The 27,479-nt window shown below is 42.3% G+C and overlaps 1 protein-coding gene across 1 annotated transcript; it reads left to right on the forward strand.

Annotated features, from left to right (window-relative positions):
- Positions 1 to 1,087: 1,087 nt before the first annotated feature.
- LOC122741621 (ATP-dependent RNA helicase DDX50-like) lies at positions 1,088 to 25,583 on the forward strand. Its single transcript, XM_043985280.1, has 15 exons — positions 1,088 to 1,304; positions 5,975 to 6,274; positions 7,432 to 7,507; positions 9,038 to 9,216; positions 9,775 to 9,892; positions 10,010 to 10,195; positions 10,384 to 10,529; positions 11,935 to 12,084; positions 14,819 to 14,980; positions 15,735 to 15,854; positions 16,857 to 16,930; positions 20,224 to 20,383; positions 23,228 to 23,362; positions 23,796 to 23,840; positions 25,092 to 25,583. The coding sequence occupies exons 1-15, from the start codon at positions 1,212 to 1,214 to the stop codon at positions 25,374 to 25,376; spliced, it is 2,229 nt and encodes a 742-aa protein (XP_043841215.1). The 5' UTR covers positions 1,088 to 1,211; the 3' UTR covers positions 25,377 to 25,583.
- Positions 25,584 to 27,479: the final 1,896 nt, after the last annotated feature.

Here is a 27,479-nt window from a genome sequence, read left to right on the forward strand (position 1 = left end):
TGGTAAGGACCGCTGATCTTATTAATCATCCAGTCAAACCTCTATTGAGCGCCTTCTAAGTGTCAGGCATGGTGCTAAGGCTGGAGATACAAATACATGGAAAAAAGACAGTCCCTGTCCTCAAAGAGCTTATAATCTAACGGGGTAAGAAGGAGGCAGAAGAAAGGGTGAGCAGAGGGAAGGGAAGGCAAGATGAAGTGCAAAGTACTGCGCAGTCACGTGGGGAAACTATTGTCAATCTTCCTAACTATAATAAATAATATTATTGAGAAAGGGTGCTTTCCAAATTCCCTTAGTCCCAGGGTTCCAAATGTTCGAACTTTGCAAAAATTGGACTTGAGTTCTCTGCTTTCTTTTCTTTCCCCCCTTTTTTTTCCTATGCCCCAAAATGAAGATCGGTTGGGGCTAAAGATCAAATGTTTGGTGCATATGTGAATAATGCATATATGGTACATGCGCGCGTTACCTATACGTGCACACATACATACATACAGCTACATATGTCACAGCCCACTCCCCACCCCCTGGGCACGCCACGCGGTGTCAGCATAGGCAGCCTGGGAGACCCAGTTGACTGCGGTGTGTCTCCCCCGTTAGACTGTAAGCTACTTGAAGATTTTTTTTTTGTAGGGCAATGGGGGTTAAGTGACGTGCCCAGGGTCACACAGCTAATAAGTGTCAAGTATCTGAGGCCGGATTTGAACTCAGGTCCTGCTGAATCCAGGGTCAGTGCTTTATCCACTGCGCCACCTAGCCGCCCCGTCTGTAAGCTACTTGAAGGCAGAGACTGTTTCGGCCTCTAGTTTTATCTTCTGCCAGGTATGCAGTAGGAACTTAATGGATTGTTCGGACTAGCCCTGCATCTGAAGACGCGCATGTCCAGAAGCCACCAGCTGCGCACACTTTCCCAGAGCCGCTTTCCCAGTTGTCCGTCTTTCTCCCGGATGTACATTACGCTAGCCGTGCGTTGCGCTGATTGGTCGAGGATGTCAGCGAGTAGCCAATAGCGAGCTCTCTTCTCCTATTGGCCAGAGGGCCGCGACGCCAGCCGGGTCTCTAAACACTCGAGTAGTCAGGGAAGAGAAAGGGTGGAGATGGCCTCGGAGCGGAAGTGACGCCTGGCGGCGCGGCCCGGGCTGCTTCCTTTTCTCGCCATCGCTCGTAGTGAGGGGCTCGTGCGGAGCGGGCCGGGAGGGAGCTGACGGCCGATCATGCCCAGCAAGGTCCTGTGGGGAGACCTGATGGAGGAGGAGGCGCCCTTGGACGGGCCCGAGAGCCCGCGGAGAGACAGCGGCCGGCACAAGGTGAGCCCGGCGGCGGCGGCGGCGGCTGGGGGCCCCCCGCCGTCCTGTCAGGCCCGGCCCAGCCTCGGCTCGGGAGGCGGCGGTCTCGGCACCTCCCCCTCCCCCTGGCCTTGCGCGCCCCGCGGCCGCGAATCCTCCGCTGAGCCCGGGAGACCTCGCCGGAGGAGGAGGGGGCACTCGGGGTGAAGAGGGCATGGACCCTCACCTGCCCCTCACCTTCTTCGAGAGGAGGCGGAGGCCCGCCGGGTGGGCAGCGGCACAGCCCGCTCGGGGCCCCGGCTGCCCGGGAGAAGTGACAGATGCGCCTTGCACAGACGGCTGTCCCCAAGTCAGGGCTCGACCCCAAGTCCGCGACCCCTTTAAAGGGCCGATGCGAATGCCCGTAAAAGCTCCCGCCCCGTAGCACGTGTTCCAGGACGGGGCGCCCCCCGGGCAGCTTTGAGCTTCAGGCCGGGGCCCCTGGGGGGCAGCTCCCCGCGCAGCCTCCAGAACGCGAGTCCGCGTTTCCCGAGACTCGTTCCCGGCGCGTGGCAGTGGCGAAGCGCCTTTTCTTTGCATACGTGTCCCCCTTCGAGCCCCTCGAGATCGGAGAGACGTTGGTTCAGTGATTTGACGTCGTCACTCACCTAGCAATGACGGGGATTCGCATCCTGGACTTGCTGCCTCTTTCCAGGCCGAGCCAGCAAGTGTTTGCTGGCGCTGCCCTGTGCACACCCCCGTGCCACAGCATGTAAACACGGAAGGATGTGGATGGTTTTCAGGGAAGGAGAGAAACCAGGAAAGGATCCCCCTGGGAGGGGACACGTGGGCTGGGTCCTGGGTGAAGCCCAGGGCTCCTGGAGCTGGAGGTAAAGAGGGGCGTGTGCATAGGGGGCAGCCCTGGGCAAAAGCACAGGACGGATCAGTCTGTCCCCAGCCTGCAGAGTGGGAAGGCACCTCATGTAACCTGAGCCCGCGAGGCTTTCATGGGCAAGCTGAGGAGGTGGGGTTTTTACCCCTCTGGAGGTAGCTCTCAAAGGTTCTTAATCAAGGGAATGACACGGTCAGACTTGTGCTTTTAAGATCAATTTTGGTAGCTCTCTAGAAAGCATGATGGCGTGGATTTTCTTGGTGGCTGTGTGAATGGAGGGAGGAAAAAGTCACAGCTCACCCTCCGAGGCAGTCCGGCTTCGTGGTATGGGCAGCAAAATATATTTGTGCATTTCATAGGGCTTTGTCTGTTTGGTTCGGGAACTAAGTTTTGTAAATAATACACTTCTAGTATGTGGTCAAGCGACAATTCGCGTTTCATTGGTAGTGTGCTCTCAGTTTCCCACTCTTGGGATAAGGGCCTAGGCCCGTGATTTCATCAGTCCAGGGAACTTCTCTGTGATAAAGCTCCTGCCAGTGCAGGTCAGCATCTCCTCTGCAGAGTACAGCCTTGGCGATCAGTCCAGCAGAGAGGATGAGGGACTTCTTCCTCCTCTTCTTGGCCACATAGAAATTACCCTCTCAAAATAAGCTTGATCATTTTCCATCAAGGTGCATTTTTTAGTGCTTCCTGAGTGCCAAGCATTGTGCTAAGCAGGGGAGGATACAGGGGAAAAGCATAGTTTCTGTCCTCAAGAAACTACATTCTATTCTTTTTTTTTTTTTTTGGTGAGGCAGTTGAGGTTAAGTGACTTGCCCAGGGTCACACAGCTAGTAAGTGTCAAGTGTCTGAGGTCGGATTTGAACTCAGGTCCTCCTGAATCCAGGGCCAGTGCTTTATCCACTGAGCTACCTAGCTGCCCCAAGAAACTTACATTCTATTCTAATAAGTGGCAATGAAAGTTAAGTAATTAACAGAATATAAATACCCAAGAGATGGAAGATGCCTTTAGGAGGGATGGCCCTGGGGGGAGGGTGGGGGTTCAAAAAAAGGCCTCCTGAAGGAGGTGGTGCTTGAGTTGAGTCTTAAAGGAAGGCAGATGGTGAGGGAATGTTCTGGAATGTCTAGTAGAACAGTGTATCAGAGTTGTAGTACGAGTTAAGGGAAGCAGAATGTAGGAAGATTGGAAGGATAGAAAGGGACCAGATTGGGAAGAGCTTTAATGCCAAACCAAGCAGTTTATATTTGATCCTGGAGGTAATGGGGAACCACTGGTATTTATTGAGTAGGAAGAAGGGTGCTATGAATAGACTTGCTTTAGTAAAATCATGTTGGCAGCTGATTGGAGAACAGATGATACTGGGGTAGGGAGACCAACAAGAAGGCTATTGAAATAGTTCATACAAGAGGTGATGAGAGCCTCTTCTGCAGTGGCTGTTAGGATGGAGAGAAGGGGACATATAGAGAATGAGAATTGATGCTAAGTGAGAGAAGTTGAGGATGACACTGAGGTTATGAGCCTGGATGGGGGTGTCCTTGACAGTAATAGCAAAGTTCAAAAGCAGGGAAGATTTATAGCCGTTTTTAAATGTTTAGGACTATAGCTCAGGAGAGAAGAGACTAGGGCTGTATAAATCTGGAAATCATCTGCATGGAGATAATTGAACCCATAGGGCTAATGGGATCACCAAGTAACAGTATAGAGAAAATAGAATTCGGGGGACATCCCCACTTAATGGGAATAGCGTGAATAAAGATCCAGCAAATGAGACTTGAGAAGGAATGGTCAGGTAGGTTAGTAGTTGGTCTGTGTGGAGGACAAGAAGGGGAGCATATACTTTGGGAACTACATTGGGCCAAATTGGAGAGCTTTGAAAAGCCCCCAGAGAGTTAGATTGGATAAGTGAACATTAGGGAAACCTTATAGTTTCCATAATAATTAATATATGATGTTTATGTAATGCTTTAAAGTTTGCAGAACACTTTATACTCAGGATTGTCCTTAGGCTCAAATGAGATAATGTGTGTAAAGTGCTTTGCAAGCTTTAAAGCCTTATGTAAATATCAGTTATTTATAGTTATTTAGGAACCATTGCAGTTCATAGAGATGATAGTTGACATAAATTGATGGAAAGAGCAGAATTGTGTTGAGGACAGAGCTTTGGGAAACATCCCCTAAAGATGGGGGAAGGAATCATGACTATCAAAGCAACAGTAGGAACTCAACCAGGGAATTACAATGTAATAGAAGGGAGGAAAAGAACTTCAAGAAGTGATTGTCGGGGCAGCTAGGTGGCGCAGTGGATAGAGCACAGGCCCTGGAGTCAGGAGGACCTGAGTTCAAATCCGACTTCAGACACTTAACACTTACTAGCTGTGTGACCCTGGGCAAGTCACTTAACCCCAATTGCCTCACTAAAAAAAGAAAAAAAAAGACGTGATTGTCTAGCTGTGTCAAATGCTAAAGAGAGCTCAGTTCTTCACTCTATGGTATAGGGGCAGGAATTAGAGCTCTGACGCAAGGGATCTGGGTCATCGCACACATAAGCTCCTTTAAAAGCAATCCAAGCTTGTCTCCATAAAGTCCTTTCGTCTTTTCTTCTTCCCTTCCCACTAGTGTGACTAAACCTAATCTCAGCTGGCCCATTTATTCTCCAAAATCTAAACATTTGACCAGGAGAGTCTGGAAAAAAAAGGACAGGTCTTGAAATTGTTTTTTAGGCTAAAATTACAGACCACACAGGATTTTTGACTTTATGAAATGGGACTGTAAAATAGCTATTGAGTTCTAAAGACATAATCTCGAAAACAGTACAAGATTTTAAAAGTTAATTATTTAAAACTTAGGCTAAGTGGGCAGCTAGATGGTGCAGTGGATAAAGCACAGGCCCTGGATTCAGGAGTACCTGAGTTCAAATCCAGCCTCAGACACTTGGCACTTACTAGCTGTGTGACCCTGGGCAAGTCACTTAACCTCCATTGCCCTACCAAAAAAAAAAAAGAATACCTAAAACTTAGGCTAAGATCACTAGAGAGAGTAGCACTCCATTAAGATATAACAAGTTTTTCCTTGGATCAGGGAAGCACTTGCTTTAATTTTATTTGCTTCTTCCCTTTCCCCCATTCTAAATCAGGGTTGAAAATTTTTTCTTGAGAAGGAGCTGATTGTGATCTCCACAAGGGGTGTGTATGGCAGGGGAAGGTGGGGGTGGCTGCTGGTAGAGGGCATAGCAAGTACTGGTTTGGAGAGCCCCCAGCTAAGATGCAGCTCCACTTCCTTTCGATGTGGATGAACCCAAGGTGTCATCCTTGGCCATCTTCTCTTCGGATAATCTCTAATTTTCTCTGCTTCGTGTCCCTGATCAACACCACTATACATGTGCTTCCCAGATTATCTGTCATCCACTAGAACTCCTTCCCAGGATCCTTGTCCCGTCCTTTGATCTATACTGTCTGCTGGATATTTCCACCTTGATGCCCTGCTGTCCTGCCAACACCTCATACTCAGAATGTCCAAACTATTGAGCTCCTAATTTCTGTCTGTCTCTCCCTTCCTTTGTCTCTCTCTTTTTCCCCCTCTCCCTAACTTTATTGATGGCAATACCATCTCCTAGTGACTCGGGTTCATAACCCTGGAATCATCTTGTATTCTCACCTCTCATATCCCATAAGATGCCTCTGTAATTTTTCTCACATTTTTCCTCTCCTTTTTCTTACATGACTTTACTGATGCCATTATTCATGCTTGGAATGGATTGCTTTCAGGACTCCCATCTATCAAAGTCCCTGTCTTTATTACTGTTATTTATTTCATCAACAGAGTGATAAAAGGAAGTTGAACCAGCGAGATGACTTTAAAAAGAAATTGGAAACTCCAGATAATGATGATTTAGATGAACTCAGTCCCCCCAAATCCAAAAAATCGAAAAGAAAAGAAAAGCTAAATGGAGATACAAAAGAAGGGCTAGATAGATTTCCACGTGAATTTTCAGGTTCATCCAAACCTGACAAGACAAAAAAGAAAGACCTCTCAAATACTGAAGAAAATGGAAAGACTTCGAAGAGCAGATCGTCTCTTAGCAACTCCAGCCACACAACAAAACACAGTAAGCTAGAGGAGGTATGGACATTTTGTTTTATATTTGGTAGATACATCAGTGGATCCTGGATATCATCATTGTGGGTAGTCCCTGTTGTGGTGTAGTTTGTGCTGTCTTATACTGTGTGACTCTCATGCATGGACCCCATAATGTATACTAGAGCCCTTTACCAAGGCCTTATAACATCACATGGCTACCAGTGCAGGAGCATTCACACTGTGCATCTTGATTTCTCTTACGTTGAGCTAAAGATGTGCATATATGTGCTGCCCCTGAATGTAGACTTCACCCTTAAAATGAGATGGCTTTGGACAGTGAAGTAGCACATGCAGGAAAATTAAACAAGTTATAAGGATTTGGGTTTTATACAAAGCCACATTATTTGGGGAAAATATGACCTATATTCAGGCCAATACAGGATAACTTAGAGAATGAGGCTGATTAGAACTTATGGATAATCGTGCTCAGATGTCTGCTCTGTAGACAGACTTTGCTTTATATTATGCATTGACAAGTATGCTGAATTCTTAGATGCTTTCTTAGAATGTCACAGTCTTATAGCTAGCCAGCCTCAAAAATTCAAACTACAAGATCTTTGATTAGTCTGAACATTCCCTTTTATCTTTTTTTATGCATCCAAAATGGAGATGAAACTTAAAATGTCAGTAAATATCAGTGGCCTGAAGAATTAATGAAGCTATGGGTTATAGTTGTTAAAATGTTTTTGTCCACTGTGCGATTTCTTTCAGAACTAGGTTTCTAGGTCTGACTTAGTTCCCATGGCTGATCTGGTCTGGTCTGTATTTTATCTCAGTGTGTCCTGTTTTAATAAGTAGCATTATTGTTAAATCAAATCGACATATATACATAAGACATAAGTAAAACATGTATTGAAATACCTTAGTTTATTAAGTGAATTTATTCTTGAGTAGCATATATAGATATTACTCTAAATAAACTAGACTACTTTACTATTTAAAATATGGTCATTGTAATGTCCTTTAAATTTATTGATTTTTTAAGTTAGACAGTTTATCTGTTTTATAAGTTTTTGCATTTTATAAAATTAAATGATAGTAGGTGAATAGTAACTTAGGGGTCTTGGGAAACATTTACCTGAATATAGATTTTAGGATGAAGTATGAGCTATGTTTGAACTTGAATTTAATTTTGATAGGACCTAACACCTGAGCAGAAAGAAGGCTCCTTCTCCCGATTCCCTATCTCTGAAGAAACTATAAAACTTCTCAAAGGTAATATGAAGTTTAATTCAATGTGTAGTGAAGCAGAACTACTCTTGTGCCTTTTCTGGTCAAAAGAAAAGTATAAGACAGTATGAAACAGGGACAGCTAGGTGGCACAGTGAGCACTAGCCCTGGATTCAGGAGGACCTGAGTTCAAATCCGGCCTCAGATACTTGGCACTTAATTAGCTATGTGACCCTGGGCAAGTCACTTAACCCTCAGTGCCCCCCCCACCCCCAAAAAGACAGTGTGAAACTGATCTTTTATTATGTTTGTTTCTGTGCTGTCCTTGTTCTTCTGTTATCTATCATCTTAAGGAGTCTTGTCTCTCAAAAGTTATTTTCAACATTGTGAATTAGTAATATACTAATTATTATTTATAAATGTGATTTATTATTATGCTCATTATTGGTAGTGGTGGTAGGAGAGGCAGTGTGGCCTAAACAGTAGAGAGCTGGCTAAGGAGTTAGGTAGACCTGGGTTCAAGTCCTGACTAATACATACTAGCTTTGTTGCATGAGCCTGGGCAAATCACTTGCCTGCACAGTGGCCCAAGTAATGATTGAATAAGTTTAAGATGGTCTTTGATTTGCATAGATGGAAGAATTCTCTGCATGGAAGTTTCCTATATCAGCGAAATTGGCATTGAGACTAAAAAAAATTTTTTTTTAAATTTTAACTTGCTTGAATATTTGTTTTTATTTTGTTTTTGCAGGGCAGTGGGGGTTAAGTGACTTGCCCAGGGTCACACAACTAGTAAGTGTCAAGTGTTTGAGGCCAGATTTGAACTCAGGTCCTCCTGAATCCAGGGCCAGTGCTTTATCCACTGCGCCACCTAGCTGCCCCTTGCTTGAATATTTGTAACCTGTATTTTGGGAATTGCTTAATTTTACTTGGGGGTTTGTAGGTTTGTGGTGTTTTTTTTTTTAAACCTGGGATTATATTAGTTTTAGCAGCTCTTTAAGCTGCTATTTTTAAGCCTGGGTTGAAGTTAAAGTTAGCAATCCATTGGCAAACCATTGTATGCTGATTCATTATGTTGGGCCATTGATTTATTTGGCATTGTCGTCTAGTCCAACCCTCCCATTTTACACAGTGAGAACTCAGGCTCAAAGTGACCCAGACTTTTCCAAGGCCCTGCAGGTAGTGTGGCAGCACTAGAAACAGTTTCTTGGGCTTCCAGTCCTCCAGCCCCTTTTAAAATATGTACAACTTAACCCATTGTTAGCTTCCCTAAATTTATTTCATTGAACTTTCATGAACTTACTAGCAGCAACTTTGTGAGGAATTCCCTTTGCACTGATGGAGTTCTTGATGAGTTGTGGGAAGGGTAACCTGCTTTCCAATCCCCTCCGTCCTGTGTGTGGTATAAGCAGATCTACATTATAGGCGGTTAAGCCCCTGCATCTTTGGAGAACAAGTAAGAGTGTGACTGCCCTTTGGACAGCATCTCTGCAGAAGCCCAAAGGAATCTGTGTTGGTCATGCAAGTACCAGAGCTGATGCTGCAGAACCGTTCTAACAAAATTTCATTTTACAGCTCGAGGGGTCACTTATTTGTTTCCCATCCAAGTGAAGACATTTAGTCCTGTATACGAAGGGAAAGATTTAATTGCTCAGGCACGAACAGGAACAGGGAAGACATTTTCCTTTGCTATCCCTTTGATTGAGAAACTCCAAAGAGATCAGGAAGAAATGAAAAAAAATCGATCTCCAAAGGTAACCATTACAATTATAGGCATGAATGGCTTTAAATACTATGATGAAGGAAAAGAGGTTGTTATGTAAGCGTCAGTATCTGAAAGTTAAAAAGTCCAATGAGCCTTCTGAGTCTCGAAGCAGACACTTCAGAAAGAATCCTCTTACCTTTTGATAGTTGCAAAGTAAAACTTTTTGAAACAGGATGTTAGTTCTCTCTTTGGGTCTTGAGATCTTTTTGATAACTTCATATCACATGAAGCTGACAGGTTTATTTTAAAAGTGCTTACACTTAAATTCAATAACACCTTTTCTTCAGAATCCACACTTGGTTTATAGGGACTAATTTTTTTTTGAAGACTTCAGTTTTTCATGTGAATTAGAATATTTAACAGATAGTAGAAGTAAGTCCTTTTTCCCCCCCAGAACTGCTTTAAAGGAGACTTGTGGTTCTTTTTAGCTTTTAGAGCTGTGTGATACTGTATTCGATGCCAGCTTTTAAATATGTGTCTCTATGTGAATTCAGGTCTTGGAAATACATATCTATCTCTCTCTCTCATTCTCTCTCTGTTTACCCAGGTACTTGTTCTAGCTCCAACAAGGGAACTGGCAAACCAAGTAGCCAAAGACTTCCAAGATATAACTCGGAAACTTAGTGTGGCATGTTTTTATGGAGGAACACCATATCAAGGCCAAAGTGAGTAAATGTTCATGGTGATTGTTAAACACACAATTATTGGTGTGCCAAAAGAAACAGTAGAAATTCCTAGACCTTTTTATTTACAAATATTATTGGCTTTTTCTTCTTCCTTAGTTAATCACATTAGAAGGGGTATTGACATCTTAGTTGGGACCCCTGGTCGTATCAAAGACCACCTGCAGAGTGGCCGTTTGGATCTCTCTAAGCTACGTCACGTTGTGCTTGATGAAGTGGACCAGATGTTAGACATGGGCTTTGCTGACCAAGTGGAGGACATCATCCATGGATCTTACAAAACAGGTATTCCAAAATAATACGAGTGTGGATTTGAAAAAAAAATGAAGCTCTTGAATTTGGGGGGGGCGGTGTATGCATGCATAAATGTGCTTAGAAGCTATATTCATCTTGTTTTGGGGGATTTGGCTGGAGAGCTTTGAAGAGTCTTACAGTGATATTCTAGGGTACTGAATCACGTTTGTTTGTTTAAGGTTCCGAAGACAATCCTCAGACCCTCCTGTTTTCTGCAACTTGCCCGCAGTGGGTATATAAAGTTGCCCAAAAATACATGAAAACCAGATATGAAGAGGTTGATCTTGTGGGGAAAATGACTCAAAAGACTGCAACCACTGTGGAAGTAAGTCATTTTGTTTAAAAATAATAAAGTTGGGGCAGCTGGGTGGCACAGTGGATAAAGCACCAGCCCTGGATTCAGGAGGACCTGAGTTCAAATCCAGCCTCAGACACTTGACACTAGCTGTATGACCCTGGGCAAGTCACTTAAACCTCATTGCCCTGCAAACAAACAACAACAACAACAACAATAATAAAGTCTATTCTGCAATAATGAGACTTATGTTCCCCAAAATGTTCAAGCTGGGCAAAATCTGCAATAAAAACATAGGACTTATAGGGGATATGGGATAGGGACACAACCCTCAAAAAACTCATCACTAACACATCAAAATTTAAACATGTTAAATGGTTAAAAACTAAATACTACAGATAATGTCAGCAACCATGGCTCCCTCCCCACCCTTCCCTTTCTATAGCTCAAACAAGTTAGGTCAAAACCCTGATCGCAGCAGACCTCCATCGAGGTGGGTGTGTGGGGGAGGAGGAGCCTGTCTCTGCACACAGTTCATACTGCACCTGAAGATAGAAAATAAATTTTGGGATTTACCTTGACAACACCTAAAATTTGTGTGTGAAAGTAGGCATGGAAGGATTGCAGCTTGTGAGTTATTTTGAAATGGTGGATTTTTCTCCATTGTCAATGTTTTGTCTGTCTGTCTGTCTGTCTCTCTCTTTCTCTCTCTCTCTCTCTTTTTTTGGCAGAGCAATGAGGGTTAAGTGACCTACCCAGGGTCACACAGCTAGTGTCAAGTATCTGAGGTCAGATTTGAACTCAGGTTCTCCTGAATCTAGAGCTGGTGCTTCATCCACTGTGCCACTTAGCTGTCCCCAAGTCAGTGCTTCTCTTGAGAAGAAATCTTGAGGAAGCAAACAATTCTAATTATGTTCAAAACATTCCCTACTGTATCAATTGAATTGGAACAAATTCTCATTTTTGAAATGTGCATTTATAGCTAACCTAAGGTTTGCAAAGTACATTTTATAATGATCTTGTAAGGTAGATGCTCTTATTGATAATGGTGGCTATTAGTGTTTAGGTTAGAAGTATTTGGGGGCATAAAATGAATTCCCTGCACACATGCAGACTGAGCCTCTTTTTTTGTGGAGCAATGAGGGTTAAGTGACCTACCCAGGGTCACACAGCTAGTAAGTGTCAAATGTCTGAGGTTGGATTTGAACTCAGGTCCTCCTGAATCCAGGGCCCGTGCTTTATTCACTGCACCACCTAGTTGCCCCCAAGCCTCTTTATTTTTTGAGTCAACAGAGCTCAAGATGTACTTGGTCTGAGGCAGAAAATCAAGGGTAATCATTGTAGCTTTGGGAAGTTATTGATCATTTGGAAAGTAGAGCTGACAGGGGACTATCAGTGATTTTGTAGATCACGTTTTTGAAATTTTCTCTCAAAGCATTTGGCCATCCAGTGCCACTGGTCTCAGAGGGCAGCAGTGATCGGTGACGTCATTCAAGTCTACAGTGGAAATGATGGGAGAGCCATCATCTTCTGTGAGACGAAGAAAAATGTGACTGAGATGGCCTTGAATCCTCACATAAAACAGGTAGTTACTTTCTGTAGCAGCCTGGGACTTGGAGGCTATGGGGATAGAAAATTACTAGGAGCTTGTTGGTTTGTGGGACATGTTGGATTGACATTCAGAATTCAGTTAAGGTCAAAGAACTTGGTGTCAGAAAAAGAACAATCTCTCAGGTCAGGTCATTTGCTCCATTATTACTGCTTTTGACTCCAGGCCACTGTGAAGCAATTTGATTTTTTAAATACATCAGAGGCAGGGATCAGATGGAACAAGATCTGAGAGTTTCTGAGTATAAGGAGGATTTTCACCTTGATTTATAAAAGATCCAACAAACTTACACTTCCAGTTGTCATTTTAACTGTTTTCCACAAAGCAGCTGTGGTTTTTAAATAGACTGTGCAAAGGGACACTCTTAAGAGTTACCTGTGTTTCCATGTTAAATGGCAAGTACTCATTGTCACAAGTAGTGATTGTTCTCCACTGGAGACCAATTAAATGATCTTGAGGAATTTCTGGAGTGTTACCACCTACAAAGGGCAGAAGGAAAGGTATTGTAGAGGATCGTTAAGGTCTTTTTGTCCCCAGGATCTAGCAGAATTCTTGCCTAGGGATCATTGATTCAGGCCACGGGTGAGTGACCAAGACAGGGAGTTAGCGTGGTGGGGGACCTGCAGAGCTGTCCAGCTACCTGACGGACAAGTTTGCAGTCGCATTGCTCAGACCCAAGATGAGGTCCAGAATTGGCAAAACTGAGAAGAAAGGCAGTTGATCAGACTGTGCCCTAGATCAGACTGCCTGGGGTATCTGAAAGTATGAGCTACCCCTAAGACCCTTGCAGAGAATATAGCCACAGGACTCTAGATAATAGAGGTTTGGGTCATACAAACCCCTAATGTTCTCTCTAGAAGTAGGCAGGGCCAGATTTAACAGATTCCCAATTTAAGAAGTCAGGCTGGAAGAATGAGTAAACAACATGTCTCTTATAGAGGAGGCAATGAATAAATGCTTGCTGAATTGAATCTTTAGGGCAGATCTACTTAGACCACTTGAATTATTCTATGCCACCTGGAATAGTAACCATTCTGAAACACAGTTTTTTTTTTTTATTCGACTCCGTTATTGCCATGCTGGTGCCTGCTTAGAAATGACTTGTGAGTCCCATAGGTATAATAAATAGCATCTTGGTGCTTACAGGCTCGTAGCCAGCCTTCATTTAAGTGGGACAGAGTTCGGCAGGTAGGCTCTAGGTACTTTTAAAGCATTTGATTTTTGCCATGAACACAGGGCTCTCTGTTTGTAGGGAAATGAGCCTGTGTGCTTGGGGCAGAGATTGGGATTGTTGGAAGAAGGAGTTTTGCAAAATGCCTTGATTTAAAGTGTGTCTGGCTCCATACAGAATTTGAGCTCCTGCTTTCAGGATAGATTAGGTGCCCACTTAGTAGACTTGTATTAATTGTGACTCTGGCATTTGCTTATCTTGATGAGCCTTGAAAGTAAACAGTTCTTAAAATAATTTCCTAAGAATTTAAATTCATGCACTCACTAATTGGTTAATAGATAATTAGCTGGTCAAATGATACTAGGAGTACTGCCCCAAAAGCCATAATTTTTGTTTTTAATCATTAATATTTAAAGATTCTTTATACTAGTCACAGATTTGGACTTTTAGCCATTTGGAAGCCTATGGGTAAAAGGTAGACCATCTCTGTAAGCCAAATAAGGGATTTTGGGGCAGCTAATTGAAAGGGAACATCCTCTTTTAATACAAGGTCCCTAAAGCTCCTTTCTGAAATATCCTTTGGCTTCTTGGTTCACATTCAAATGCAACATAAACCCCTTCACATACCTGGCCTAGGAATTTATGAGTCTGCCAGTAGAAGGCAGCTCTGGTGGTAGGTGTTGCCTTTTGACACTAAGAGAGTGGGGGTGGTTTATTCCCTTCTGGGTGTCAAGTGGCCGGCCAGAGAGAAATGCCTTAACGTGTGGTGGGCTCCTTAGCCTTTGGTGAGCTGACCTCGGGATGTAACTCCTACTTTTGCAGTATTACTTCTGTAGGGAAAACCCCACAAATTTCTAAAGAACTGAACTGCAAATAAAATTCTGTGACACAGTCTACATGGAGGCTGCCAGTGTCATCAGCTGGAGTGTGTGGTCATAATTAGTGGTGACTACAGTGAAAGCTCTGGCATGTCTTCTCTTTTAAATGAACCAGAAAGAGACAGCCATGTGGTACACAGTGAGAGTTGTTAATATTGATGATTTGGGGGCTGCTTTTTCCTAAGACTGGTTGAAATTGTGGCTTTCCTTTTCTAAGGAACTCTTTTCGCTATGTTCTCTAATGCTTCAAAAGACCCTGACCCCCCAGATCTTCTCCAGAAGACCTAGGGGTCTTTTGAAGTATTAGAGACCCCTGATGTAGAGCAGGACAATGCCTCCGGATCTTGGAGGGTCATCCATAAGGAGCCAAGGCCAGAACAATTCATTACCTGATAGCCAGACTTGGGGTGGGGACCCACTCTGGAATTGTGCCAGGTTGGAGGATCTTGAAACAGCTGATGAATCTGCCACGACTTGTGCCCCTTGGGCAGAGTCTTCAGAAATGCTGGATCATCTCTGAGCCCACCAGAGGAGGACTTTACTGGGCTGTGTTGATAAAATAGTGCTGATAAAACATCACAGTGTTGTCCTGGTTCTATTAGTGAATTCTGATAGCACTATCAGTGCTCTTAATTTTTTTTTTCTCCCTCTTTATAAATAGAATGCACAGTGTTTGCATGGTGATATTGCACAGTCACAAAGAGAAATTACATTGAAAGGCTTCCGGGAAGGCAGTTTCAAAGTTTTGGTGGCAACTAATGTGGCTGCTCGTGGTTTGGATATTCCTGAGGTTGATCTTGTGATTCAAAGTTCGCCTCCACAGGTAGGAGATGGGGATATGGTTGTAATCAGAAGGCCCTGTCATTTTCATTTTTGAGAGCAGTTTAAATAAATGTCATTGTTTGTTTGTTTTATTTATTTTTTTTGGTGAGACAATTGGGGTTAAGTGACTTGTCCAGGGTCACATTAGTAAATGTTAAGTGTCTGAGTCCGAATTTGAACTCAGGTCCTCCTGAATCCAGGGCTGGTGTTCTATCCACCGTGCCACCTAGCTGCCCCAAATAAATGTCATTGTTCGATATTCTGGGTATGTTCATTGTTCTTTGGGATAGAAACACCTAAGATATTTTCTATTGCTCCTTAGCCTCAAATATTCTCAAAGATTAACTTTTCACAACAGCCCTGTAAGATTAATACTTTATTTTCCCTATTTTGTGAATGAGGATACTGAGGCTCAGAGATATTAAATGACTTGCTCAGAGTCACACAGCTTAAAGAAATGTGTGAGGCAGGATTTGAAGTCAGAGCTTCTTGACTCCCAGTCTCTCCATGAAGCCTCCTGGTGCATGGTTTTATGTATCCAAAATGGGGAGCAACAAAACTATCTAATGGAAGGATGAAATAGACCATGGAAGACATTAGTAGGGAGGGAAGGTTTGACTTTTCCCTTGTAGTAAATGGCTTCCAAAGAAATGATCAAAAGATTTTGTAACATAGCTATTATTAATAGTCTTCCTGAATGCAGTTATTTGTTGTGCACCATGCCAGAAGTTTCAAGAGGGTTATCTCTTATTCAGGATGTTGAATCCTACATCCATCGTTCTGGACGCACAGGGAGAGCTGGACGAACAGGGATTTGCATCTGTTTTTATCAGCCAAATGAAAGAGGCCAGCTGAAATACGTGGAAGGAAAAGCGGTGAGTAGAGCTGTAGCCTGCTGTCTCTGCTGCCGAGGGGAGAAAGTTCCCTCTATTAAGTCATAGACAAGGATCTGCTGCTGATCCTCCGTTTTTGTTCTTGGAAATGAAATGTACGGAAATTAAAATCTTGTTTGAGACTTGGATGTGATGAAGCTTTTATTGTGGAGAGAGTCTCATTCTCCTTTCCCTCCTGGATTTTAAAAAGCTTTGATAGCTTAGAAAAATAGGAATGACTCAGAGGAACGTTTCATTTTAATTTTAGTGTTAGGTCCCTTATGCCAGCAAGGTCAGCTGGAAATCAGTCTTGGGAGCGAAGATTCCTTTGAAGGCTTATTTGGAGAGCTAAAAGGTTGTCCTCCCTTGCTGTCCCAGTTGTGCACTACCCACAACAACATTTTCTCTGCACTACTTTTTGGTACTTCTCTTGAATCCGTCATGGAAGATAGACCTTGCTCTGGTTCTTTTAATTTAAGGGTACCAGAAAAGTACTTTGGCCATTCCATCTTTTTATCCTTCACTCTTGCTACATATTAGTACCCCTGCTTTTCTGGTCATACCTTTCATGCATCACCACTTTCATACTATTGACTGTGTACAAATCATTGGTAATGATGTGGTACAACATACATATAGCCATCTGTGTGTTTCCATTGCTCTTTGGGTCAGTTCTACAGTTTTGATTCTTCTGAGATCTCAATTTTCCATGATTCTCAGGGAGGAGAATATTGATGTTAAAAAAAGTTTTTGCCTCAGTGTGCTGCTTAGGCTCATTGAAAGCAGTATGTGGTTTCGAAAATGTAATCCAGCCCATTCTGCCATTCTGTTCCAGATGCATATTGTTTATCTGTAGGGTGCTTGTCTAAGATGTTTACTGTAAGGGAATCTATGGACCACCTGTTGAATCATGGTAAAATAAAGGTTCTTAAAGAAATGACTAATAAACATAGTAATTATTTCCAGAGACTTCCTTTTTTTTTAATATGATTCTTTCATTTTCAGGGAATTACTTTTAAACGTGTAGGTGTTCCAACCACAATGGATTTAGTTAAATCTCGGAGTATGGATGCCATCAGGTATGGATTTTTTGATTTTGAGTAATATTATTTCTCTTGTCCTTGGTGCACAGCTTCAATTCATTATATGTTTATTAAGCACCAACTATAGTGCTTCATTTAACAGATTTCTAATTTTCAAAAAGCAGATGGCCACTTATTGCCAGTATGGTTAGCTACATCAAAATATTTGTTTCCCAATTTGGACAGTGAAAATTTTATTTGTATATATATTATATACATATGCATATACATATATACATATTATATGTACACACACACATATATATAAGCATGAACTTCTACTTTGTCATCATCTTCATTCCTCCTTAGCCAGAACAACTAAAAAAAATCAACTCATAATTCCCTTTCATAAACCAGCAGTAAAGTTTATGGCACTATCTGTAGAAAACAATAAGTGTATTAGTGGTCATGGATAGAATACCAATCCATATTTAAATCAGATTGATACTAGTCAAGAGTGACTCATATTGTGTTATCTTGGTCATGTGACCGAAGAAGACGGAGGACTAGATGGTTTCTCCAATCCTTATGAATTCTTGAATCTCTCCAAAAATAAAAGATAAGGCATTTGTAATTGTCTGCACAAATTAAGACAGGCCAAGACCCCTGATGAGGCAACAGCTTGGTGACCCCTAATATGCTTACTCAGCACCTTCTCCACCAGTCCCGGTGTTCATCAGAGCTGCATAATGGGTCACCTAGATTTCTGTTCGAGGATCTATTCAGCATTTTCCTTGATGCTGCTGTCATCTTTGCTGGCACAAGCTTTACTCTGCTCACCCCATCATCCTGTGGCAACAAGCAGCAAACCTCAGCTCTGCATATCCTTACTTGTGAGGAAGAGATAGAAGTACAGGAAAATGGAATCATGCTCTCCCTGACTGTTGTGTAGCAATGCTCAGCCAGAGAATTAAGGAACAGAGGGAAGTAGGGCAGGACACCAACCTGGGGGAAAGGCTCTGTCAGGCTTGAAGAAAATGGACCTGGCTCCCAGCAGAGGCCATTTTAGTGTCTTGAGAAGTCATGTCTGAAAGAGACTGAGTATGGTTAAAGGTGAATTCCCTAGTGTGGAAGGAAGCTGAGAAAGCTCTGAGATCTAGTCCTCAAGGGAACTGCCATCAAAGAGGAAGGAGTCAGAAAGTGAAAAGTAGGAAAATATAAGGGAAAAAGACTGAAATTGACAAAGATCTCAGGAGGAAATAAACTCAGTTTAAAACCTTGATCATACACAGATAAACCAACAGGGACAATATTAATAACAGAATGGAAGATGGTCATCAGGACATCTAAACAAGTCCAAAAACCTCTGTAAAAATGTTTCAAGTCAAAGGAAAATCAGCATAGGACCCTGTGGATTTCCAAGAGAGCACAGAACCACAACAAGATATTCCCAAATGTTTGGAGAGAGAAAAAGAATCATGCAAGCAGAATTCATGGGCCTGCAAAGTAGAAATAATTTATAAAATAGAAAAACTTGGAATAGCGACACATTTCACCAAAAAAAAGAGAGAACTTATTGGGAATGCAAATATACAGAAGTTTAGAAGTTTGGAAGAATATTCAGTGCGTATGGCAATTCCTGTTTGATAAAAAAGACAATCCTGTCAAAGACAGTTTGCAGTTTTAATGCTATACCAATCAAACTATCAAAGTGTTACTTTATAGAACTCAATAAAATAGTAATAAAATTCATTTGAAGAAACAAGATCTAGAAATAACTGCTTACTTGATTGAAAAAAAACCTTGAGGAAAAACTGGAAGGCAGTCTGGTGGAAATAAAACAGATATTATCTTATGTCTTATTCCAAGATAAATTTAAAATAAATTTGTGACGTTAAAGATTACACCATAAAAATTTTTTAAAAGCTTATCTTTCACGGCTATGGGTTGGAGATAATATTTTTAAACTGGGGATTGAGGCAAGTAAAAAATAAAATAGATAACTGCAAAGTTATCTCTAAAAAGATACACAATCAAAATGAATACATATAAGATAAAGCAGTTAAATGATTTTAAAAAATCTTTGCATCAAATTTCCCAGATAAGGGTTTGGTATTTAAGATATATAATCATCATATGACCAAAAGCCATTCATCTCCATCAGTAAGAAATCAAAGGATATGAACAAACTGTTTTCAAAAGAATTGCTATTTACTAACAAGCAGATCAAAGAACGCTCCAGACCACTAATAATAAGACAAACGCAAAGGACAACAACCCTGAACTTTCCCCTCGTACCTTGCAAATTGGCAAGGATGGCAAAAAGATGTTGGAGGTGCTGTTGAGATCATAGGTACACCAATGCATTTTTGGTGGAACTGTGAATCATTGAAATTGTTTTGGAAGGCACTTTGAAATTAAGCAAATAATTATGATTAAAATGTCTTTCCTCTTTGATCCAGAGATTCCAGTACTAGGGTTATACCCCAAGGAGACAATCAATAAATAAGTCCCCATATACACCGAAATATTTATAGCAGCACTTTTTGTGATACCCAAGGATTGAAAACAAAGTAGATGCCCATTGATTAGGAAAGTTTTCAAATTGTGGTCCATGAGAAAAAAAATTACAACACAGAGAGAGATGAAGAATAATGAAATTAATTTGGAATTGGGCAGCAAGAAATCATAACCTTTAGACCCATTACCATCATGGAATTTTATTGCGCTGTAAGAAACATGATGAATAGGGAAAAGCGCTGGAAGATCTTTGTGAACTGATGCAGAAGGAATTTAGCAGAGCCAAGAAAATAGACACAATGACTACAGCAGTGTAAATGGAGAGACCTACACACCAAAGAAATTAAAAATGACTTGCAAAATTACAAGCAAGCATTGCCCCAAAGAAGACATCTCCACCCTACTCCTTTGAAGAGATAGCGGGTCCATGGATGTGGTACATTGCATATGTTTTCAGACTTTTTAATGCCATTTATTAGTTTTTCTGATTTCTCTCCTTTTTTGTTTTTTCTTTTACAAAATTTGTCATATGAGATGGCTGGGGGAATATCTGGGGAGATCCCGGTGATGCAAAAAAAAAAAAATAATGATATGACTTTTGTTATATTATAATCTAGAAGAAACTTAAAGTTAAATGTGTTCAAAATCTCACTAGACTTCTGCAGATGTCTTCAAATCATTCCTGAAAATTTAATAATTAATGGATAGAGCATTAAATATGAAGGGATAATTTAATAGATTTGTATTCTGGTTAAAAATTCTACAGCCTTACCTGGAGATTAAAATTCTGTTTTATAACCAAGAAAATGTTATATTAAATAAAATTGTAGGTCCCTGGCTTCAGTTTCTTTTGTTGCTGTTGAATTTTTCCGGCCATCAGCTCAGAGACTGATAGAGGAGAAGGGGGCAGTGGATGCATTGGCAGCAGCATTAGCGCACATCTCAGGTGCCTCCTCTTTCGAACCTCGATCCTTGATCAACTCTGATAAGGTACAAATCCTTGGGGCAGTGATAATGGAGGGCAGCCGATTCTAACTGAAACCTCGATAAATGTGCCTTAGTACCATGATCATTTTAACTCCCTTAATGTGCCTTGCTTCCTGTGTCCTGTGTAAACAAAACATGCTTTGTGCTGTTAGACATTCTCTCTTAAGGAAATTTCCTCCTTCAGGAAGTGTTGAGTCATGCATCTGTCCCAAATCATAGACTCTTTGGGAAGGACCTGAATGCAAAAATTCTTTCAAGCAACCTTGACAGATGGCCATCCAGTCTGTCCTTGAGAATGTGCCACAGTGGAGAGCCTCCTTTCATGAGACACGGACTTCACCTCTAGACAGGCCTGTCATTCAGAAGATATTCCTTTTATGGAGGTGAAGCCTGCTTCCCTGGAACTCCCCTGAGCGGTCCCGGTGCTGCCGTCCTCCCTAGGGGAAGCCCCTCAGATTCAGCATTCTCTTCCAGTTGTTTTCCCCTTCACCCCAGCCCTGTTGATAACCACGTCTTTTTCTCCTCTCCCCAAGGTCCCACTCACTGTTCCCTTGTCGTCAGATCTCGTTGTTCTCTGTTCACGGTTTCTTGTAGCCTCTTCTCTCCACTTCCATGTTCATGTTTGTCCCTCATCTTCCTCTCTGGTGCATCCTCCACTCAGTGGCCCAGAGAATAGGCTCTGACCTTCCTTTCCAGCCTCGTTAAAAGTTTCCCCCATCCTGAATTCTGCTGTCCAGCCAAGCTTTCCTGCCTGCTTCACCCATTAACACTCTTCTGCACTGGGGCCTTTGTACTGACTAGAGATGCATGCTCAGCACCTTCTTCCTTGTAGAACCCTGTGATCACTCACCAGCTCCTGCATGAGGTGTGTCCTGGCTCTCCCCTTTCCTCCTCCCAGCTTCCTTTGGATTCTGAGTATACTTCGTTATGTACTTAGGGCTGCCCTGCTAGAATGTAAGCCCCACTTGGGCAGGGCTGGTGTCATTTTGTTCCCCATGTGCTGTTTGTTCGGTCATTTTTCAGTTGTGTCTGACTCTCCACGAACCCATTTGGGGTTTTCTTGGCAAAGATGCTGGGGTGGTTTGTGATTTCTTTCTCCAGACCATTTAAGAGATGAGGAAACTGAGGTAAACAAGGTGAAGTGACTTGCCCAGGCTCACACAGCTAGTAAGTGTCTGAGGCCAGATTTGAACTCAGGAAGATGAGTCTTCCTGACTCCAGGCCTGGTACTGTCCTACCCTAGTTGTCTTTGCATTCCCTAGTCTCAAGCTTATAATAGGTATTTAATAAATGCTTGTAGACTCATTGGTTGGCTACCTTTTTTGGAACACTAGTTTATCAGTGTCTATCTTAAAATACAGTACCTGAAATTGAGCACTGTGCAGTAGTGTGGTCTGACCACACTGAATGAGTAACAGCTGAGCCTTGATATAGAGCCTTAAAGGTTACAAGGTGATTTAGATATCTTATTTCTCTTGATTCTAACAACAGATCTTCAGTGTAGATGTAATTATCAGGGGCAGCTAGGTGGCACAGTGGATAAAGCATCACCAGCCCTGGATTCAGGAGGACCTGAGTTCAAATCCGGCCTCAGACACTTGACACTTACTAGTTGTGTGACCCTGGGCAAGTCACTTAACCCTCATTGCCCTACAAAACAAAAAAGAAACAAAAAAGATGTAATTAGCACCTCCATTTTATTGATGAGAAAACAGGCTCAGAAAAAGTAAAGCATTTTACCAGTGGTCATACAACAGAGGGACAGAATCCAAAGCTCTTCTGACTTTTTCTACAGTACCAAGCCATGTAGAATATAATTGTGACTTTCAGTGAACAGAACACTGCACTTCTGTTAATGCAGCCTAAGACCCTCTTCTTTCTCCTAGAAGCCATAATGTCTCAGAAGGACCTGAAGTGTTACAGTGGATTTTATGAACCCCAAATGCACAATTGTGTTTCTCTGTTAAATTTCATGTTGTTGGTTTTAGCTCGGGGCTGCAGCCTGAGATCCAAGTAACATTCAGTTTACAAGAATTGAACATTTTAAAACCTGTATCTTTAGATGTGCAACAAATTTCAGAAGCAGAACGCACCAGTTCTACTACTGTGATCCTCCTCTTTTCATTTTGTTTTCCTTGTTCATGAGGCATTTTGGTTTTCTGTCCTGTTTCAGATGAAAAGTCTCTGCAGTGACAAACCTCTTCTTTCCCAGTCTGTCCCCACTTGAATAGTACCTTCCTTTTTTGCGCTTTACAGTTTTCACAACAGTTTTACCTGCATTATCTCCTTTGACCCTCAACAGTGTGAGGCTGACAAGGACTAATATCCCCATCTCCTCTGTGCCTTTGGGAGTTTGTGTGCCCTAAGGGAACAGCTCTGCTAAGTAGCAGAGAGAGAATAAAAGCTGGGCCTAGAAAGCACATCTTCTACATCCTGTGGCATTACTCTGTTTGACCACACAAAGAAGCATATGTCAATGTTTTATTAAGTATTAAAAATTTCTAACTATTTCAAAAACTACTGGAAATGCTGCAGTGAATAAACAATTTAGATAATTTGTTTGATTTATTCTGTAAATGCTGAGTCCTACTTTTGAGATATTCTGCCAGATACAGAATGACCTTAAGGTGCTCATACTTGTAGTAACTTTCTATATTTTATTTACATTAGAAAACAAAAGTTATGTTGTGTAATGGATTTTCTATCTAATTTACCAAAATGAAGATGCTTGTGATTATGAGCGGTTGCAAGATCTGCATTATTGTGCAATTCATTATGTCTTATTCTGCTTTCCTTAATTATTCTGAAATCTGTACTCTGTGTTGACTGTGATCTTTACTCCTGAAGGGGTTTGTGACTATGACTCTGCAAAGTCCAGAGGAGTTACAAGACATCAGCACTGCGAGGAAGGAGCTCAGCAGGAAGCTGAGTAGCGACACCATGTCCCGAATTGTCCGGATGTGCCTCCTCAAAGGGAAAATGGTAAGCACTGCTCTACAGAGCACTGGAAGCAAATGAAAACTGTTGAGACTTTTATAGCACAAAAACAATGATCTCTGAGTGCTAGCCTTTTTCTGATAAAATACTGGTGCCACAACAGTAGCCCTTCTCCAAAGAAAGTTAAGTCACTTTTGTGGTTTCACAAAACCCCAGACTCCTTAGAAGACTTGAAAGAGCTGCTGTTAATTCCAGTTGGTCTGGTGTTTTCAGTGGTCTGGCATCCCAGCCCATCAACAGCTTTGGAAGAGGGGCAGGCATTTGGTTCATCTGACAATAATATAAGGTTTTCCGTTTTTAAGTTGTTATACTTGCATGGGGTTCCACTTACCCTTTTCCTTCTAAAAATGTAAACTGCTGGAGAGAACGCCTCTGAAATATTTCAAACCTTAAAAAAGTTTTACCATTGTCTTTCTAGGGTGTATGCTTCGATATTCCAACGAGTGAGTCAGAACTAATGCAGGTAATCTTTTTGATGCCTACAATATTAAAGCAACTCTTGTAGATACTATTCTACTGTGAGATTACTTATGTGGTGGCTGCAAACTTTTGCTTGCTTTAAAAAATTTTTCCTATATTCTGAACTTAAACACAACCCCCCCACCCCCACCCCCTCAGCATTTCCATATACACAGCAAAGCACAAAAATAGTATTGTACATGAAACTACAAATCTCTACCTTATACTCCCTGTTCTTCTTTAAAAAGGGCACAACAAATTCTTCAAGTAACTTTAAAAACATTCCTGTTTGCTTGGTCCTCCTTCTGAACTTTTTTCTTCTGTGCATTTAAAAAAGTATTACACTTCCTAGCTGTGTGACCTTGGGCAAGTCACTTAACCCCAATTGCTTCACTAAAAAAAAAATGTTAAAGTGGTTCTCTTGGAGTCGGGGTTGGGGGAGCAGTGGCGTTACTTTTGTAACTTGTTTGGACCATGAGAATTCTGTGTCCTATCATGGAAACAGTAAATACCCATTATCACACAGTCCCATATGATGGGGCAAGTAGAATCCCTTAGCCACATAAGGCAAACACCTCACAAAAGTTTGTAAACCTACAATTTCTTATCTCTTGACCCATGTTACACCAAAAGCTTATTTATTTCCCCTAATCAGGAATGAGTTTCTTCCCATCCTTTTTTCTCCCAGAAAGTCAAAGTTTCTCTTTAGCTGTCATATAAAAAACAAAACTTTTTGGATGCTACTATTCCTAAGGCCTTTAAAGGGCCTAACCTTGGAGTCAGAAGGCCTGGATTCAAGTTGTGCCTCACTGTGTGCATGTAGGCAAGTGGCAGTACCCTCCACACTGCCTGGAGTGTCACTGGCAGCATTAGTTAATACTTGAAGTTTGACTTCGAGGAGCTGTTCATGGTTTGGCTTCTTGCCTGGCCAAGAGCCTTTTCTCATTCCAGATGATGCTCTGGAGTATGGAAAATTGACATCTGAGGTTGTTGGTTCCTAATAATTCTAAAACTAAGGGAGTTCTGAGCCTCTCTTCAGAGCTGTCATTCCTGAGTTTTGTGCATCTTTTAGGGCTTCTCAGATACCCTTTTCCACTTCTTGGCTTTTGTCCGTGTCCTCATTGCTTTAGCTTGCCAGATAAACAACTCCTGAATGAGAGGGAGGCTGCAGTTTTGTAAAAGGGGGCTCTATTCCCTTGCTCCCAGACTTATTGTTCTGTATAATTTTTATGACTCTTGTAAATTATCTTCACAGGCAGAGTGGAATGATTCAGATTGGATATTATCAGTGCCAGATGCATTACCAGAACTAGAAGAATATTATGATGGGAGGAGATCCTCCAACACAAGGCAGAGAGGTGGTCGGTCAGGTGGTCGTTCTGGAGGAGGACGGTCAGGTGGCCGTTCTGGTGGCCGGCAAGGCGGCAGGTCAGGTGGCCGACAGGGCGGTGGCCGGTCAAGGAGTCGACAAGATAACAGGAGGCGTGGAGGTGGAAATAGATCACGAAGTCGGGGCAAGAAACGAAGTTCTGACAGCTAATTCTGCTGATATGGGCAAGTTAATTGGGTCAAATCATGTTGTATCATCCACCACAAATTGGGTCTTCATAGTTGAGGGATGTGTGTGCTGTTTGCAAAAGCACTTGGGTCATATTTTTCAAAAATAACATTACAACCATTTATGTGAAAACAAATCTACTTATCCAGTTACACCTTTGAATAAAAAAGCTTTTATTGTCTCTTTTCACTGAGTGTAAAGATTTCAGTATTTCCAAAATTTCTTATTCTTTTGCTTAAATACCTCACGAATCCATGACTTTATTGGTGTGGGTCCTGTCTCCAGACAGTCTTGGTTACCCAGGCTCACAATCTCAAGAGAAGAAAAGGATCTCGGAAGTCCTTGAGTTCAACCTGTATCTGAACAGAAATCTCCTCTAGGAGACCTTGACCAAGGATCTTGTCACCTCTGATGAAAACCAAGGGATACTCTCTTGTGAGGATGGACAGGCTGCCCATCTTGTGGACAATTGGACTTGCTAGGAAGAATTTCCCTACTTTGAGCTGCTGTAGCTTTAAAGAAAGCCAGCCAGGCTTGGGTGGTAGACTTCTCTGCTCACATCCCTCACCTTTCTGACTTGGTACAGCCTGTGAGCTTGGGCTTCACTGGCATGGCAGTCCAGCAGCCTGGACTGCCTCCAGGCACAAAAGGGCATCTGAGGAAACATTACCCGGGTTTGTACAAGGGCTGTGCTCAGCTGCTTCTTTCCAAGGTTCCTCGAAGATGAAAAACGCTTTGTATATTCAGGAGAGGAAATTAGCCATTCGAGGAGGCCATGTAACTGACCTCTCAGTGATACTGGAAGCGGGGTAATGAGTGGTCAGGGGAAACCCAACAAGGCTTTAGTATATGGTTCTGGTCATAAGGGGAATAGGTCTTTCAGTATATCTGTACTCTCATTACTACGCATTCTTCCAGGAGGGCAGATGACAACTCATCTATGCAAGTCAATAAACTGCCAGGTACTTTGCAAGTATTATCTCGTTTGATTCTCACAATTCTGAGTTAGGTGCTATATTATTCCCATTTTACAAATAAGGAAACAGGTTAAATGACTTGTCTAGGGTCATTCAGCTAGTAAGTGTCTGAGGTTATATCTGAACTCAGGTCTTACTCTAGGCCTGTTGCTGTATCCACTGCCCCACATAACTGCAGCCCCTACCCTCAATGAATTTACACTAATGGAAGACAACACAAAAAAGAAGCTTGAAGGGGTGATCCTCAGAGAAGGGGCATCATGGTCAGTGGAGTTCAAACCAAGCAGAGGTGTAGGTGAAAATCAAAGTTCCTTCTGTGGCATGAGTTGTCTACATCCTTTTTTGGCCCATAGGGCTCTACATTGAAGCACCCCAATCCAGGATCGCCCAGCTGTTCCTTCTTTCTTGTAAAGTAACCAGCCTACCTCCTCATGCATTCATCTCTCTCCTGGACTGTTAGGCTCCTAGACTATTTCATGGGTTACTTTTCCTATTTAACTTCTGTTTGGAATGGTATGTTGGCAAAACTCCAGGCGGTACAGTTGAGTGTCTCCTTAGACTTCCATGGATTGCTTGGTATAATTCACTAGCATTGTTGGAAAAATGCCACAGAAGAGCACATCCCATCCCAAAGCTAATGTGGCCTTTGTGTAGGTATAGTACATATCATTTCTCTGTCCTGAAGTGCCACAGAGGTGAGCTGTAAAGTTCTTAGCCATCATTCCTTCAGAGCCGGCTGTACCCTGTGCTGTCAAGGGAACAAAGGAAGAGATTAGGCCCCTCTAAGGACCTTAGCACTTAGGATATGAGACAAGGACTCAGAGCTGTGACATAAATGAAATTTATGGAATGTTGGACCTATAATTTTCTAGTCTTCAATTTGTAGGCCTGGAAACTGACAAGGGGGAAACTTTTTTTTTTTTTGTGAGGCAACTGGGGTTAAGTGACTTGCCCAGGGTCACACAGCTAGTAAGTGTTAAGTGTCTGAGGCTGGATTTGAACTCAGGTCCTCCTGACTCCAGGGCCAGTGCTCTATCCACTGCGCCACCTAGCTGCCCCGAAACTACTTTTCTAAGGGCACACAGCCACCTACTGCCTGAACGAGAAC

Source organism: Dromiciops gliroides, chromosome 2, assembly GCF_019393635.1.
Source record: "Dromiciops gliroides isolate mDroGli1 chromosome 2, mDroGli1.pri, whole genome shotgun sequence".
Taxonomy (NCBI): domain Eukaryota; kingdom Metazoa; phylum Chordata; class Mammalia; order Microbiotheria; family Microbiotheriidae; genus Dromiciops; species Dromiciops gliroides.

Bases quoted from the DNA above. Each gene is read 5' to 3' on its own strand.
- LOC122741621 (XM_043985280.1), top strand. From the start codon at position 1,212: ATGCCCAGCAAGGTCCTGTGGGGAGACCTGATGGAGGAGGAGGCGCCC. The intron at 6,275-7,431 runs GTATGGACATTT...TAATTTTGATAG, and splicing joins AACACAGTAAGCTAGAGGAG to GACCTAACACCTGAGCAGAA. The intron at 14,981-15,734 runs GTAGGAGATGGG...TCTCTTATTCAG, and splicing joins TTCAAAGTTCGCCTCCACAG to GATGTTGAATCCTACATCCA.